This window comes from Telmatherina bonti, assembly GCF_933228915.1.
Source record: "Telmatherina bonti genome assembly, chromosome: 3".
NCBI lineage: Eukaryota > Metazoa > Chordata > Actinopteri > Atheriniformes > Telmatherinidae > Telmatherina > Telmatherina bonti.
The window spans coordinates 25,789,835-25,808,068 of record NC_136621.1 but is presented as its reverse complement, the minus strand read 5'-3'; the positions used below and the strand labels follow the sequence as shown (position 1 = coordinate 25,808,068).

The window sequence follows — 18,234 nt, the reverse complement described above, 5'->3', positions numbered from 1 at the left end:
TCAGACTTGTATGATATATTCAGGATTTGTGTATGAGAAGCCTTGGAACTCGTTCTGGTCCAGGTTCATAATGAAGAGCTTGTCTGTTGGCGTCAGCTCCACCGGCATCTTTGTGAACTCCTTGTCAAAGTTGCTGACATCATGACGCGTTTTCTGCCACAAAGAGATGGAAAAGAGGGAGAAAAAGTTTTACAAATTTAAATGAAAGTAAAAGTATATAGCAATTAAAAAAGCAATTTGGAAAGAGGATTGACAAAAAGAAATAAGAACATTTACTTCATAAAAGCACATCGATAAATGCAAAGGGGGTGGCTATTGCAGCACATTTAAACACAGCTATAATGTAGAGTTTGTATCGACTTTAGTTTTTCCAAAACACTAAAATGTCCCCAGCCTTTGGGGCAGAGTCAAGCTACAAGTTCATATTTGTTTTAAATTTGCAGCTGAAACTTTCATAAAAAAGCATTTTATTTTGGAAAAAGTCAAAGTACAGAAAACCTGTTCGACTTGTGAGCTATTTAGTGCCTGTTTATATTCGACATGGTCAGAGCTTTTTTTCCCTCACCAGCATTGTACTTCTGTCTGGTTTTCTCAGTAGTTTGAAGGCTTTGAGAGCACTGAAAACTCATGAACAGAATAAAATTTCAATGGATACATTTTTTTTTAGATAGAACTGCAGATTGGGGTGGTTTTACGAGTTAGTAGTTACATCTGGTTATCTGGTCTGGTTACTCATTTGCAACTGGTTATCAAAACTTTAACATGAATATTTAATAGTTGTAGAGCTTGTAAAACCACATGTGCAGCATTTTAGAAAGTATCAACCTGTCAGATAGATGACCTCACATATGACCTGAGAAGAAAGTTTGATTTACTGTAAAACTCATTGTCAACTCAATGACTGCAAGGTCGTGCAGCTGCAAAACAAGCCAAAATCATCCACCCTGCATAACTGTTTGACAGGTAATACGAGGATGAAAAAAGCTTTTTATGGTGCTGTCCATTATGCCCAAATATTTATCCAGAAGAATCTGTTCCAGAAGTTTATCTTCTTTAGTCAGAGACCTTCTCTGAACAAGTCCTGCTTTTTCCGTTTTTTGTTTTTTTTCCCCCCATACTTTGATGGACTTTAACATTCACCTAATGCTTCAAAAAGCATTTTCCAAGGTTATAGCTGATGTGTTTCCTCCTTGGTATTGTGTTAATAAATCCCTAAAAGCTCCAGACCGGCAAGTTACCAAAACTTCTGTTTTTACAGAGATGCTCATACTTGCTGATAATGACCAGTCATGCCCTAATCCCTGATAAGATAGTACAGGTTTACTTACTAATTATTTTTTCAGTTACTGCTTCTGTATTTTGATTTAGTTTATTATTTTCATTTTAATAAACAATGACTGAAATATTTGAAATGTTGTTCATTAGAATTATTTTGAAACTTGCCAAGATTTTTTAAAAAATCTCTCCTGATATGTTAAAAATAAGATTTTTTTTTTTCCCCACACTACTGCATGAACATGATTTTTTTTTTTTTAATTCTTTTTTTAAGAATAAAAGTCTCTTTTGGTATAGAGCTGGAGCAAAGAGATAGCACCAGAGTACTACATTGATTTGGGTTAAAATTGCCTTTGGATTTTGTCCCTTCTTCTGTATAACTTTGGCAGTAATGAACAGGGATAATTGTCAAATGAAGAAAATTTGGTTCAGTGTTTAAATCTGGACTTGTAAACTGTTTTGGGATAGATTTAAAATATGTGAAGCTGTGCAATAAAGTTGAATTGTTAATATAGAGGTGTGATTTGTTACATGCGTCAACACTTGTTTGCCTGTAAATGGTGGCATTGCCATTTAGTTTGAATGGAGAAAAGACACCAATGACTCAAAGCACAACTCAGAGGAGTCAACAACAAACAAACATAAGCCATCAACAAACCCAGAAAAACATTCAAAGATGGAAAAGACCCTTCTAAACCATGTCCACAGCTTAGATACAGAAAGATTCAAGACAAATTTCCAAAGCAAGAGATAAGATATGGTCCAGTACAGAGCAGACGAGAATCAATAACAAACCAAGCTACAATCAGAAGGTATTAGACAGGGAAGTGAAGCAGTAAGCCCTTGGCAGACATATGTATTGCGCGCGCGCACGCACGCACGCACGCACACACACACACACACACACACACACACACACACAAAGCATTTTGTTTCCTACCTCCTCCGTTTTGTCACCACAGGGCTTCCAGCTGAAATGAGGAGGATCTGGAAACATTTTCACCTCTAATTCAGCTCGTAGTTGTGCAAGAAACAGATGTAGGTGTTCTTACAAAATGTCTGTGTATTTTTGCAGAAAACCTGCATATGTGGCATTTATGAACAGTGGATACTATTACATAGGTACAGCTATAATGATAAATAATACATTTTTCCATAAGTTGTGCTTGTACACTGAATAAAAAGATGGATGCAGTGTCCATGATTTGCACACAGGTTTCTGGATTCCTGCATTTGCACATTAGAAATGCATCCACTGCAGAAAGAAATCAAGTAAGTAATTTTCTCTGCAAATCTGACTTCATTTGCAACCAGAGTTATTGAACTCTGCAGAAATTAATGCAACTTGTTAATGCTGGTGATGTTGCAAAACGAAAAAGAAAAACTGGACCACGCAGATACCCAAAATATATGGATTTGAATCTTCATTATTGGTGTTTCTCTATAGTTAGTAGCATTTAAATAGTACTCATCCGCGTATTTCATATCAAATAGATTTCGCAACACTCTGGGGGAAAAAAGAAATGCTGAAGGCTGAGAAGAAAGAAAACACCCTCGATGAACCAAATCAAAAATGGTCTGTGTGTCTGTACACCGTACATTGAAAATTGATTGCTTGTTCCACAGTCCCCATACATTTTCCAATTCAAACAAAAAACTCAGTGGTGCTTCTGCTGTTGTAATTTCCCCTCTTTATATTTTCCACCATTTTCCTTCTGTGGTTTCTAATAAACATTGATAGCATAAATGAAAAGACATCCACATGGTGGTGAATAGATCGATGGACTTTAACTTCTACTAACTCTGCTTTTAAGGGGATTCAAAATCAAAAGTAGCACTCTCAAAATGCCTTTCACCATTTTTTTTGTCCTTTAAAGATGGCCAAAAGTTTAAGGTTTTTGTTTAGGCTCACTATCCTCCCATTGCTTCACCTCACCCTCAGATGCTGGGCAACTAATTGAAAATTTATCAAAACAGAACCAATAATCATGACATATTGCTCATGTCAATCATTTCACAAATCAAACTATTTCCAACAAAAAAATTCAGTTACCTATAATGTTAAAAATAAAAAAAATTGTTGACAACAATATTAAGGCAGACACAACGGATTTAGTCTGGCAGGCACCAGTGAGTATATTATCAGTTTCCAGTCATACAGGACAAATACACAACCCACAGAAAGCTCTCTCCCATTCAGAAAATCATTCAAATATGTCTTTGATATAGCGCACATCATATATTATTCATATAATTAATTTTATATATATAGTTATTATGATCATCATTATGACATTAGGTGCTTACTAAGTGCTCACTGTTTTTACCTCATTAATTCAATGTCATTTTAAGCCGTATCACTGATGCACCTTATAACCTCCTCATTTTATGATACAAGCTCAAAGAACAAAATTTGACACATCATTACTAACTTGTATCGCTACACAGTTACAAAAGTATAATACAACTCAAACAAATGACTCCTATATATGAAAATGGTAATTATTGTTGGTGAACAGGCTATAATGCATATTATGATAATGATACATGTACTGCAAAATGGCACAAGATGGCTGAACTTCATCACAGTTAAGAGCAAAATTATCTCTGTCCTAATGACTCTGAACCTTTTTTTTTGGCACTTCTGGAGATGCGGTTTCTGTAGGCAAACAAACTACCAGCATCATAGAACTCTAAAATAATTTGAATGTGAACTTCTGTAAAGTGGTTGTTAACAAGCCACTAAATATGCCCTCTGTCAATAGAAACACAGTGTAACGCACAGAAAACTTTCATAACGAGACCCAAAAAAAGTAGAGCTTCAAGTAAAAATGAAACAAAAAACACAAGCAAAAAGAAAACCAGTACAATGCAAAGTTTAAATTCGGCTAACTTCATGTGTCAAAATGGTAAATTAAATGAAAGAAAAAAAAAACAGCTGATAAAGCTCACCACAACACTGAAGAGAAAGTGTATAAGCATTGGATCCTACTGACAAAAGTAAACATTGGGAAACTGATTAGTATTTCAACAATTATAGCAAAGCAATTGATCATTTTTCACTTACACTGTATGGGCTACCAACATGATTATAGTACACTCATTAACTTCACTGATGGGTCTTCACAGTCAATATGCAGTTACAGGGAGGGCAACACAAAAACAGATCAGGTTGAAGCTTGACTCTGACATCAACCTGCTGATGTGAACAGCTGGGCAGCATTCAGATGCAAGCAACATTTCTGCACTAAAGATAGAAACACAGCCAGCAGAGATTAACCAAGAGCAGCTTGTGCTAAACCACATTAAACCCAGAACAGTATTGCCTATGGAAAAGACACTTGTTTTCTACTGGCACCTTGACACATGAACATCTGATTATTTTGGCTGATTTCTATCATTTATGCACATCTGCACTTCCAGCTAAATATTATTTGGATCATGTGTCATTTTGGGGGATACATTTATTTGCCTTCTTTCCAATTTTGAGAAGGATTACTCTTTCACTCAGTACAGAGTAGGAGCCTGGAGAAGATGAGCTTCGCTAAGCATGAAGACTGGACACTGGGGTAAATGCAAATGACAAGTCTACAAGATATAAAACTTGCAGGTAACACTGATCTATACCCTTTACAGACTGCCACAGCTAACCGGCTGATTAACAAAAGCAGCAAAAGAAGCATTCTAGCTGCAGGATATTCAGACAGGTATAAGATTCTGCTAATGCCCACATTATCTCTGGATCCATCACAATTACAAAGTGAGTAATAATATGTTATCTTCAACTGCATTATCATTTTCAAGAGTATTAAATTAACAAAAAACAATTTAGGGACATAGACAGTTACTGTGATGCAGTCTGTCATCTTAATTAATAAAATAATTGGTGTTGTGCATGTATGTCTTGCTGCAAGCTGTTGTTAGATCATCCAACTCCACCATATGTAAGAAAATGCCTGACCTGCTTATCTGCAGGGCTTGGTGGACCAACACCACCAGAAACTGTTTAAATTGTTTCTCACTGGTAGTTTGTCAAAGTTGCTAAGCAATGTTTGCAGCCATGTCAGTGTCTGTAAGAATTCAATTTGGCATCACGACACCTCAGCAGAATAATAGAAGTCCTGTAAATGCAAATGCTAACATGCTGTTATTTCAGACTGCACTACGTTTACAATTCTTACTTATATTAATCAAGCATGCCTCTTTCCCCCCCCCCCAATGATAATAGAAACGAAGGCTATGAGTTGGTGATGCCACTGCTAACTAGCTAGCGTTGGCATTACCATAGACAGTTACCTTCCTCATGCTGGCTTAAACTTTTTGGTGGTCCTTTCATTTTCATTATAGAGTGAGGAGCTTTAAAAGAATAATAACAATATTGAATCTTAAGACTTAATCTTTTCACAAATATGAGAACATACAGGTACTGATGTGATCAGCATACAGATGGACTAAATGAACTCCTCTCCTCAAAGTAGCGCAGGAAACTAGACAAACAAATTGACAGGTCATAGAACTCTAATGCTGTGATTATGAACAGTTTGGAACACTGAAAATGACTAATTCAATAGCACCTTGTGGTCTGCACCATACCTGCTTTAATACCAGACACCACCAGCTACTTTTTTTTAGCCATTGGGAGGAGTGTGCATCCTTAGCGCTAACATGCCAATGCTAGCTAGGTAGCAGATTTGTATAAGGCACTTTCTTGTGCTGCTGCATGTTTGGTGTCAAGTTCAGTTTAGCGTTAGATGTGTAGTAAGAGGCAGGATGTAAATACTGATAGTTTTAAAGTGGGGGTATGCATCTAAGACAAATGAAGACACTTCAAAACGCTAAGCTAAGATAAGCTAATCATCCTGTAACTGTAGCTCCATATGTAACACCCCATTTCCAGTTTGGTGAAATTCTACTCATCACACTTTTGGAAAGTAAGTAAATAAGCATATTTCCCAAAATGTCCACATTTTTCCTTAAGATTTTGCCCAGCTGAATGCAACCTGGATATGACATTGAGATTTTTTCTTCTTTTTTAAAATATGCATTTTTCCTGTACAGAATGATTGTGAGGCGTAGTAAAGCAGCCCAGGGATATGTGGCATGGTCAGTGAGTGTACTCAGGGTTAACAAAAGAGAAGCCTTGGAATTCTTCCTGGTCCAGGTTGGCTATAAGCTCCTGATCTGGGGGGGTCAGCTCTGGGGGGTGGCGCGTGAAAAAGCGATCAAAGTTCTCCGCATCACGCCCACACTGCCGTGGAAAGGAAAGGAGAGAAATGGGGGGATGGAGTGAGTTGAATGAAAGATGTAAAGAAAAAAGGACAACAAACAACAAAGAGAAAAAGAGAAATACAACTAAAATATGGTTTCAACCAATCAAATCACTCACAGCCGAAACTGTGGATTTTCATTGGTCTAAATGAAAGCAGTGATATTCTAGCTTCATCATTGGTGACTACACTCACAACTTTCAGCTTTGCTTGTGTCAGAGTAGTGACCAATGGCAGGTGATGGTTGGGTTCAGGAGATGAGTGATCTAATCATTTCTATAACTTACCTTTAAAGTTTGATTATTTCTTTTTCTTCCTTACTGTGAATAATTTCTGAGGCACACATTAAGGGCTGGATAGCATTAACAGAAGAGTGTGTATGTGTATAATATACTCACAGCTTTCGGTTTGAAAGGTGGCTGGACCTCTTTGTTCTCCAGTTTTTCCCAGTCTATATACCGAAAGAAGGCATGTTCCTTGATGTCTCTCTCCCCCTCTGGACCACAGCCAAGACGCTTACCTGGATGTTTAGTCATCAACTACGAACCAAACAAAAAAAGACACACATGGTGAGAGCTGTTTACACTGGTGTGCTGAAACTAACTTTTTCATATGCTCTTTTTGCTAATAATAACTCTAATACGTTTACTTTTATTATAGTCTACTATTGCAGCACACTCGGTTTTAAGAACTTGGTATGATTTGAAATGCTTTTCTAATGCATTGTAACTTTGATTAGATGAAAGAGGCAGCATTTATTGTAAGGAAATGAACAAGTTAGACTTTTTTTTTTTTTTTTTTTTGCATTTTACTGACAGATTGACTTGCGGAACAATATTAGATACATCTATAGTATAAGAACAGAAACAAAAACAGCTTTTATGATTAATTCTAGTTAATGATAAAGTCTGTCACGGGCTACTTTCCAGATGGTTTTACATGTTTTCCAATTCAGCACACCTGACTCAAATCAATGAGTCATGTAAAGATGAATAAATATAAACATTAATTTATTCTACATTCTCAGCACATTGCTCAAAACGTAGCATTGTGCTGGCTTTCTATCTGAAAGCTGTAATAGATTTTAGCGGGTTCAAATTTTTAAATGCGTTTTTTTATTCAATAATTTAATTTCAGGTCAGGTCAAATAATATTAACCTATGTGCCTTGTCAACAAGATAATAAAATTTCCTTTATTTAATATTACAGGTACATAGTTAAAGGATCAAATCAAAAATTAGACTTAATTTAGAAATCATGTCTTGTAAAGTGTCTGTGTTCTTACCCCCTTGCAGATAGCAACAGCTTCTTTGGACATGGATTTAGGGTAAGAGACATGATGCTCCATGATGGATTGGAACAGCTCATCTTCATCTTCACCATCAAAAGGTGGCTGCAGAGGTACAAATACACTTAATGATTTTCATTTCATATTTTCCATGCTTTTCAATTTGAAAGAAGTCATTGCTGAATGAATACAAACCTGTCCAGCAAGCATTTCATAAAGCAGCACTCCAAAGGCCCACCAGTCCACAGACTTCCCATAAGGCTGGTAGGCTATGATCTGAAAGAGACAGACCAGTCTAAATCAGATGTTGTAAGATTAAATCATGAATCAGTTACTGAGCAAAAACTAAGCAAACCTCTGGAGCAATGTAATCTGGTGTTCCACAAAACGTTTTTGTAGTAATTCCATCAAACATGTTCTCTTTGCACATGCCAAAGTCTGCAATCTTTATGTGGCCCTCAGCATCCAACATCACATTGTCCAGCTTCAGATCTCTGCAAACACACGCAATCCCACACACCAGGGCGTTACCAACTGTGTACTGAAATGGTCAAAAAACTGCAAGAGGTAAGCAGACTCAAAAGGAGACTCACCGATACACAATCCCTTTGGAGTGAAGGAAAAAGAGACCAATAGCGATTTCTGCAGCATAGAAGCTAGAATACAGACAACAGTCTATCAATACTTGAGTATTTATACAGGTACACAACACTTCTTTTAAGGATCTTTTCATGATGGTACAACTTTTAGGTCTACTTCACCATTTTCAAAACATGTAGATTGTTTTATTTCTAGTACGATGAATAAAATCAATTCTTACAATAGAATGTCATGGTAAGGCTGTATTATACTCATGCAGAAAACAGATTTCACCCTAAAAAAGCCATTACTTGTAAATGCTTTTCAACAAAATGTTGATGGTAATTGACGTGCAACAGTAGTACTTGTTAAAAAAGTAAATATGACAGTCACAGGGGTCTGGTCCTTAAGGGCCACTGTTTTCCAGGTGTTAGCTGTGTTCCTGCTTCAACCAACTTTAATTAAAATGGCTCATGAACAGACTTGTGCAGACTGTGGCAACAAGCTGTTGGAGAACAACTTTGAGACATGTGTGTTGCAGCAGGGAAACATCTAAGACCAGCATGACAGTGGCCGTAAAAGTTTGTTTAATATTCTTTGAGATTAGACCAACTACACAAGGTGTGTGTGTGTGTGTGTGTGTGTGTGTGAATACTCACACAGCATGTGGTTCCTTGAACTTGCCGACCTGTTGGATTTGGTACATGAGGTCTCCTCCATTAATATACTCCATGACAAAATACAACCGGTCCTAGAGGCAAAGATGAAGAGGTATAAGAGTAGAGCTAGAAAATTAATTGAGTTTTTTTTTTAAAAAGCCGTTTTTTATAGCATCTTTCATGTGAGTCGGTGCAACTAAGTTATTAACAGGTCATTAATCAAAAGGATGAGGAAAAAAGTTAAATAATTTGATAATAAAGCACATAATTAGATCAATATAAGCAAAAGTCAGCGGCTAAGTCTCTTCAGTTCCCTACCATGGTTTGGAAGCATGAGTGCAACTGAGTGAGGAAAGGTGGTTTTCCAGACAAGGCAAGGACTCTCTTCTCTACCATTGTGCACTCCACATCGTCGTCCTGGATCACCACATCTTTCTTCAGAATTTTGATGGCATACAACTCGTCTGTACCTTTTCTTTCAGCCAGCATCACCTGGCAGCAGCCAAAGCAAAAGAAGTTGTTTTAGAATGAAGAACAAATTTATTTTTCAGTTTTCATCATTTTACAACAAATTTCTCCCAACATGTCTCACCTTGCCAAAGCTGCCTTTGCCCAGAACCATGATGAAGTTGAAGTCTGAGAGTTTGACGCGGTCCTGATTGCCATTGCTATCATACTTGCATACTGAGGAGGAGGATGATGAGTCAGTGGGCTTCCCAGGACCCACTCTTGCCCTCTGGAGGACAAAGGAATTACAGGAAAAGAGGAAGACTATGATGTCAGAACAAAAAAACAGTAGCACATTTTTTCACTTTCACTGTATTTCACCTCAAACTTTTGTCGTAGTTCCTCATTTCCATCTTCTCCATCTGGATGGACAGGAACATTGAAGTATTCTCCTTCCTCTTGGGACAGCAGCTTATACCTGCAGCCAAGAGTAAAAATTAAGCATTTTCAGATGAAAACCAAGGTGTCCCCATTGTGTTTGTATTTGCATCCCTGTAACCTTTTTTATTTTTGTCTGCATGTGTGTCATTTCCTCCATCTTGAGAACTCACCATCCATCAATTCCAAGTTTCTGTAGCTCAGAGATCCCAAACGACAATGATCCCATGAAGTCATTCCTGCTGGTCAAATCCCAATCCCACACCTCAACTGACAGACGGCGGTCCTTGTCACTTTCTTTGAGAGTACTGTAGAATGATGACAAAAGAAAGGACAATCAAATGAAAGATAAGATTTTGCTCTGTAGGTGAGAACAAAAAATGTTGTTTTAAATAGTCAACTCTTCATTCAAACTTGTAAGAAGATTAGCAAAAATCAGTATTTCTTGACAGTACCCTTTCTGAGCAGGCACAGTAACCCAAAAAAGTTTGAATAACAATTAGTACAAACAGGAAAAAGAATGAGGACAGGGTCACTCTTATGAGCTCCAGTTAGCTTTGTGTTTATGCAACTAAAAACGAGGCCAAGAGAGAAACTTTGAACAAAAGAAGTTCTGTTCACCGTGCCAGAAAATAAACATGTTGAGCTAGAACTTATCAAACACATGGCGCAAAAGGACAGATGCCTTACAAAGTAAATGTCTCATTCCAGGTGGGGTTGAGGCAACACTTAATGGTCTTGGTCTTCTGCTTGCTCTCACTCTTGGGGTCTGGGATCAGCTTGAGCTTAACGTAAGGGTCTGACAGGCCATTTGGGTCCATGGGTACCAGGTTCTTTGCTTCTTTGACTGTGAAGATGTAAAAACATGGGGAAAAAAATAAGTGCCAGAAGAAGAAAAGATCCCATGACAAAACATGGTTTTTGGTCAGTTATTCTGGAGTTTGTCCTTTCCAGAGGACAGCAGGAGGTGAACCTGAAAATGTTACTGCAACACACACCAATCTGAAGCCAGAGTGTAACTCTGGCATGTCCTAAATAACTACATCTGACAACACTTAACAACAGTTTAGTTTCTGTTCCATAATCAATCCACAGCTGTCTGGGAGAGAAAACTGGCATGTGGATGAATGTCCCAGTGGAGATGTGGGTCAATCGTTGGATCATTGAACAACTAATGGGCTTTCCAGTTTTAGTCAAGGCTGATAGAGTGCTTCGTTTAGTGTGTGTGTGCATGTGTGCCAGAAAGAAAACGTCAGAATGAATAGAAGAACGGACAAAGAGAACTAACTGGTGACGGTGAGAGTGTCCTCGGTGATCTGGGCAGAAATGTGGATCCGTCCTCGTCTTTCAGTGTGATCCGTTCCACACAGACTCGGGACATTGGCAACACATCGTTTATGGATGTTCATCATACAATCTGAACAAATAGGGACAAAACAACAAGTTTGTTTAGTTTGTGAGTAAGAAAAGTGCTTCAAAAGGATCACAATCTTTGTAATAACACACATTTATTTATCACAATACTTTTGGCATCTCCATGGCAGAGGAAGCTCATTCAGGCTCCATTCAGACCTTACTCCTTCATATTTTAGTGGTAAAGTAGCCAAACCCAAATCGCTCTCTCGAGGGACAAATTAATAAAATGAAGTAAAGTATATCCTATGGAAATCAAGGAAAAGTGTCTTTTGATCATCACAAAGATCCCCTTAAGATTCTTGATCCCTAAAAGAGAAATCATTAGTGGAAAATGGAGGGAAGAACTGGGATTGAGCCTAAGCCAGAGAAACACACTTCTTACACTTCCCACAATGTACCTGAACAGCATCTTTTCATTAAGACACTCCCCTCCTGGTAACCACCCACGTCTCTAACTATAGTCCCAGTGTCAATGCAAGCTGAATCTTTAGACGACAAGATTTTAGCTGACGGTTTCATATCTCTGGCAAACAGAGCTCTGAGACACCAAATTGATAAAAACCTTTAGATGTCTGTTAGCACAGAGTTAGGAGGGATACCTCCTCCACAGGTCTGAGGGTATATTTTGGTGTTCCTAAATTGATCACTATGCAAGTTGAAGCAGCTGACTGGCTGTTCACATTATTAGACATTATTTAATTTCACTTTAAAAGAGAGCAAATCTGATAGTTCACAGTTACAACTATCTTGAAGCTGATTTTTTGAGATTACAATTTAGGCCTTGCAACTCGTGCTTTGTGGCATTAAGTCTTCATGGTGTACCTATCTAATCCTATCCTGTCCTGTTCTATTCATTTTCAGACTTGAAGGAACTTGTTCCAGAGTCACAGAGAAAGGCTGAACAATACTGCTTGACTAATTATCAGCTAATATTTATATCTGGGCATGCCTTTTCACTGAAAAAATCACACTTTTCACCATCACTTGAACAACAGATTCCTAACAGGGTCACACTATTATAGTACTCAAAGAAAAACTTATGAGAAGAGCAGGAGATTATATCCAGTTAGCTTTGAAATTTACCACAAATTTGGTGAAAGTTCAGTGAGCACCTTCTCTTCTTCATACTTCTCCCAGTTCTGCACAATCCACTTGTCAGTTGAAGTTATGATGTTTATCTTGTTTCATCCTCTCTGCTCTGACTAAATCGGGCCATTACCTACCTTTACCAACAGAGTGTTTTGGCTGCAGTGACATTTAACATGTTTAACAGGAACTAGCAGCGTTATCAAGATGGCCAACATGAACTATGAAAGGGACAGACAGAGTGCAGACAAAAATGTTTACAAAACGTGGCATCTATATTGGTAATAAGTTCCACAGTTTGAAGAAAGGACTAAAAATATGAGTTTTGTGTAATATGTAGTTCTTTTAACTGAAACATTTTGATGAGATATGGTTTGTAGTCCAAATAAAATCTCTTACAGCAATATGAATAAACTGTACTGCAACAAAATCCACTTTGAATACTTCCACAGACAAGAGAAAAACTACATAATGGTGCACTTTGAATTATGAGCAGAGAAAATAAGCCTGTGTTTACGTTCGTCCACTAGATGGCAGACTGCTCTGGCATCCAGAGTCACTGCTTCATGCTCTTATCAGTGGGTGGTGGTGTGGCTCTTCAGCAGTGCAGTGAGAAGTTCATTTCTCATGGTCATGGTCTGCTCTTCTGTATTATTTTATCTTACTTCTCCAGCAGACAATGCACCAGCCACCGCATTCATTCATGCAACTTCACATCTTTATATCAACTCAAATACACAAATCATTGATATTTTATCCACTCTAAAGAGAATTGACACAGTGGCATGAGTCATCTCTTCGTAGCACTTAGCAAAGGTAAGGAAGGTTTCACTAAACTTTAAGTTACAAACTGTATGCTCACTGGGAAAACATGGAATAACTAAAAACAAAGAGATGTAACACTATTCTTAAAAAGACACGACTGAAGCAAAAATATTAGTTTCAGATAAATACTGGGATAAATATATGTCCTCATTCTCCAATATAAGGATTTAAAGAGTTTTGGAGATAAAAAGTATGAACTCATGTTTTAATATCCTGCTATCTTAGTTAGCAAACAGAAGCCTGTATAGTTATTTGAGATTGAAATAAACATCTTCAGCAAATGTTTTATGTATATATGGACTGATATATAACCAAAACATCTTTTCAAATATGTAAAGCAAATTACTTCAATATTTTCACAATGAGACAAATTCAGTGTCCATCAAACACTGTGCTGCACACAGGCAAATAGGAAACATCTACAGACTAAACAATATTGGCTGTAGCTAAATAAATCACTGTGGAGAGGAACTTCTTGACTGTTTGTGTAAATAAAAAGCAACAAGTTCATAAATAAATGCTGTGATGTAAAAATACATTTAATGTTTAAATGTGAAAGATTCCACAATTATAACAAAAGGAGAAGAATAAAAGTGTTCAATCAAGTTTTTTTTAGTAAATATACTAAAAGTACTGGAAGAAATAGACAATAAAATATTGCCATGGAAACCTGATGTCTCTCTATGGCAGTGTTTCTCAATTCTGGTCCTCAGGCCCCCCTTCCCTGCATGTTTTATAGGCAACCCTACTTTAACACACCTAAATTAAATAAAGGTCTCTTTAACAGGCTGCAAAGAACTTGATGAGGAAGTTCAATAATCTGACTCAGGTGCTTTGGAGGAGGATCATGTCTAAAACATGCAGGGTAGGGGGGGCCTGAGGACTGGAATTGAGAAACACTGTTCTATGGGCTGTAATTTGAGAAAATATTTGAAGTCCACACTGAATGCATAAAACTTAATGCATTAAAACAGATGCAAACATCTTTATAACTTTGATTCTGAGATCTTAAAAAAAACAGCTGGTTCTTGAGCATGTTTTCTAGAGTTTCCATTCTTTTCCCAATGATGTCATGTAAGTTATGCAAAACCCCATAATGCCTACATTGTCCTTTTTCTGTGTGAGTGCACTTCCATTAGTCAGCGTGGAACTGACGTGCACAATAAAAAAACATCAAACAAAAATTAAACAACTGCTTAACAAGTTATTTCTCTTGTGGTTTGTTCACAGGAGGTTGCACAACAACTTCAAGACACTTGGTTTTAGAAGCCTGTCATTTGCTTTACATGGGCAACAAATTTCAGCATTTAACTTGCCTGAGTTGCACCTCTCAACAAACACTGATTATCAAACCTGTCATTAACCCATTTGAGCCTGAGGCTTCATATACAGGCTGAAAAAGGTTTTCTAGAAAATCAGGAATTCTCCACTAAACAGTTCATTAAAATGACAGAATTTTCCTTTATGTTTATCAGTATTTTTGTAGAATGAAAAAAAGCTAGACCCTTTATTTATCGAATGGTGTCAAACACACAAACAAATGTAAATATTTATGTACATACGGTCACATTTCATGCCCTGGTGTATCAGCCCATAGAGAAGGGAGCCACAATGGTCACAAAAGGTGGGGCTGGAGTAGGTGTGGACCTTAAACTTGTGTTTACTACGAGGATCCTGCAGAAAAAGGAGACAAGGAACTTCAATGTTAAAACTGTTTTTTTAAGAAGTGTCCTAAGATTTAAAAGTGTAGTTTTACATGGTATTAATAGTTTTGCATGCATGCATTGACCCACGTGAGTTAGACAAAAAAACTCTTCTGTAAGAGTGTCCATTCCTGTAGATGTTTTTAACTACTGGTGTATTCACTAAAAGAGTAGAAGTCTAAACATATTTGTACAGTTAACAGTCCATCTACCAATGAATGTCACTGGTAAGTATTTGATTCTCAAACTATCACCCTCTGACGTGGCTTCCCATATGGTCTGTGGATGGTCCAAGAAAAAAGGCTGCAAGTACTGGCTTTCATTCAGCCGTGACTCATTAATAAAATCAGTCACTAATGTTGGGTGATGAGGCTCTCTGCAGTTCCGGGTATATACTTAAACATCAGGGGAAATATTTCCTGAAAAGGCTACAGTTTTTGTGCACAAGAGCACCAAGTTAAGTTGCAACTGTTGTCACAAAACAACTTTTGTGTGAAATCCTATTTTCTGCCTTATTGCATTTTACCTTCATGGTAGTAACTTTTTATCACCAGGGGGCAACTAGCTGGAGGAATTTGATTTAACTCCAGTGCAATGGAAGCAAAAAGGAAATGATTAATTCTTTGAGTTTGGATTACCATATCTTTTGAATATAGTCTCCAGCTTGACAGACAGCACATAGAAAAATACCTAAAGAGAATGTAAACGGAGTACAGGCAGAATAAGTCTGAAAGATGCACAAAAGTAAGTCATTTTAAAGAAAAAGTTCTGGTGACGATAAAAACAAAGGTGAAAGAGTGAGAGATCAGTAAACATCAGCACATAAGTTAAAAAAATGTGTGCTGATTCAAACAGGGGAAGTGAAGGACATTGGTTCATTAACCTGAGGCAGCCAGGCAGCACATTTTTCTTTTACTGGCATGTGCTTATAGGATAGAGGGCTGACATGTCAGTAAGCGAAACAGCTTACATCCTCTGGTGTGTGGTGTGTATGCTCATCTAGGTATACATATAAAAACCCAAATCTGATGCTGATCTTTCTAATAACCATAATGTAACAGTTTAACAGCCCACATAAACAACAAAATATTTAATGTGAGCATGAGATCTGCGGCCTTTCTCACCCACTCCAAGCTCCCTGAAAAATTTTATTTTTTTAATTAATAAAGACAGATCATTAAATTAAATAAAGATTACTGTGCCTGCATTACTTTTTTATTTTTTTATTTTTTTACTTACATCAGAGGCAGGTCCCTTGTCGGCCCCCGGACAGGAAAAGGTGACAAACTCATGACAGCGCTTATGGACCACAAAACAGCACACTGGGGAGGAAGAGACAACAAGGCAAATATTAAATTATTCTTCCGTACAGTGTTAAACTTGGCAGCACAAATGTGAATGAATATGCTATTCATCTGGCACTTGTCTTTAGCATCTCAGATTTCATAAGTTCACATTTGTTCCTATTTTGGTTTTGTACAGACGACCTTCAATGTAACCACCATAGTATGGTTACATGTCATAATTACCATATAACATTGCAGCTTCCACAGGAAGCTACCCAGAATGGCAGCTTTAAAAGGCAAAAAGTGGTTTTCATTGAAGGTTATTTCTCACAGCTGGACAACACTCAGCAAGGCGTGGGACTGTAGAATACACTGCTTATACTCTAATTTAGCACATGACAACTGGTCACCTTTATAATCTTTGTAAATGGAAATTAGAGGGACAAGTAGAGCATATTTCTGGGGCTTGTTATTACACTGCAGAATCCAGTGGTTGACAAACCATGCTTCGTAACTGTGTTTCAGCCTGGATAATCACATTGACAGCTTTACAGTCCCACCACACACCTGTAAGTACATATCCATTAAGTAGTTGATTTGAATGTGCGTTATGTCGGATTTGGTACAGAAACTGAAAAGGACATTATGTGAAAAAGTGAGGGACAGAAGTAAGTAAAAAGTTGGCATTTTGTGACTTGTTTTGACTCGCTGTTGTAAGTGAAAAGACTCAGAACTGCTGCTATCACATCTCAGATCACTCTTATCCAAACCAAAATAAGTTGTCCAACCCACATTGCCAGAACGTTGAAATTCATCGTGTCGACGGATTTGTGTGCTCTTGTCTAAAGTTGTGTTTGACGTATTAAGACAGTAAACCAAAAGGAAATCTAACCATTTTTGCATAAATTCAAATGCAGATATTAAAACAAACATAGGTTTTGGTCTTCAAATGAGGAACCTAGATAGTTAAATCAAAACCAAACAACAACTTGGTTTTTGGTTTGATTTCTTGACACAGTATTACATGAAATCAACCTACACTGATATATAAAATGTACTGCTCCCTACATAACAATGTGGATAGCAACATGGATGCACTGCTTTATGTAGATTTAAAGAAAGCCTTTACAGCTCACATGATAGTGTTCATGTGTTTCGAATTATGAGAAACTTATAAGGTTTGTGAGACGTAGCAGAGAAGAGTGTGAGAAATCTGTCTGAGTCAAAGTAACCAAGGCAACCAAGACAATGTGTGACGGACAACTTCTCTTTCATTCCAGGTGGCGTTCTCCCTTGCAAATTCAGATTAAATCCTTCTCCACTTTGTCTCATGAATTATTTGTTAAATTATTTCTTGAATCATTAGTAAGTTCATACTGTATAGTAAGCTGTGTACAAAATACTACAAAAGCTACACATGGTAATAACCATAACAGATTTTTCAAACAGATATCACTATTGTATGCCTAATAATAGGACCTCTTCTCGCTCCATCAGTTTGTCCGTAGTACCCACCAAAACTCACCTAATACTAATATACATCTATGCTGTCTGTTGCATTAAAGTGATTTTTTTTCCTGAACAGTTTTTCAACATTTTGTTCTAAAATATTAATTCTGTAATCTATATAAACAGTTTCATTACATAAAACATGGTCCTGTCTGCACTGTAGCCTGAACTCAAATATGGCATTATCCAGCCAGCTTAGGAGTTCAAATACATGCACTTTTCTCGCTTTACTCGAATGAATAACATGCTGCTCTCCATTTTTCTGTTATTATGGAGATTACATATACATATACACATATATATATATATATATGTATGTGTATATATATATATATATATAGATATATATATGTATGTGTATATATATATATATATATAGATATATATATGTATGTGTATATATATATATATATATATATATATATATATAGATATATATATGTATGTGTATATATA

The 18,234-nt window shown here is 37.0% G+C and overlaps 1 protein-coding gene across 2 annotated transcripts in view; it reads right to left on the bottom strand.

Moving 5' to 3' along the window:
- The window catches only part of LOC306754336 (protein kinase C beta type), a gene marked incomplete at both ends in the record, with an annotated part of 35,725 nt that continues 17,491 nt past the window's right edge, over positions 1-18,234 (bottom strand). The window contains 15 exons of one of the 2 annotated variants that reach the window (XM_079238314.1): positions 1-153; positions 6,941-7,081; positions 7,828-7,935; positions 8,026-8,106; positions 8,186-8,324; positions 8,424-8,486; positions 9,069-9,160; positions 9,387-9,560; positions 9,661-9,804; positions 9,897-9,993; positions 10,127-10,261; positions 10,644-10,800; positions 11,242-11,370; positions 14,843-14,954; positions 16,223-16,305. In XM_079238314.1, the coding sequence (XP_079094440.1) occupies positions 1-153; positions 6,941-7,081; positions 7,828-7,935; positions 8,026-8,106; positions 8,186-8,324; positions 8,424-8,486; positions 9,069-9,160; positions 9,387-9,560; positions 9,661-9,804; positions 9,897-9,993; positions 10,127-10,261; positions 10,644-10,800; positions 11,242-11,370; positions 14,843-14,954; positions 16,223-16,305 (1,808 nt within the window). Of the gene's footprint in view, positions 154-6,052; positions 6,524-6,940; positions 7,082-7,827; positions 7,936-8,025; positions 8,107-8,185; positions 8,325-8,423; positions 8,487-9,068; positions 9,161-9,386; positions 9,561-9,660; positions 9,805-9,896; positions 9,994-10,126; positions 10,262-10,643; positions 10,801-11,241; positions 11,371-14,842; positions 14,955-16,222; positions 16,306-18,234 lie in introns of those variants that run through there. The other variant, XM_079238315.1, reaches the window with a different exon arrangement.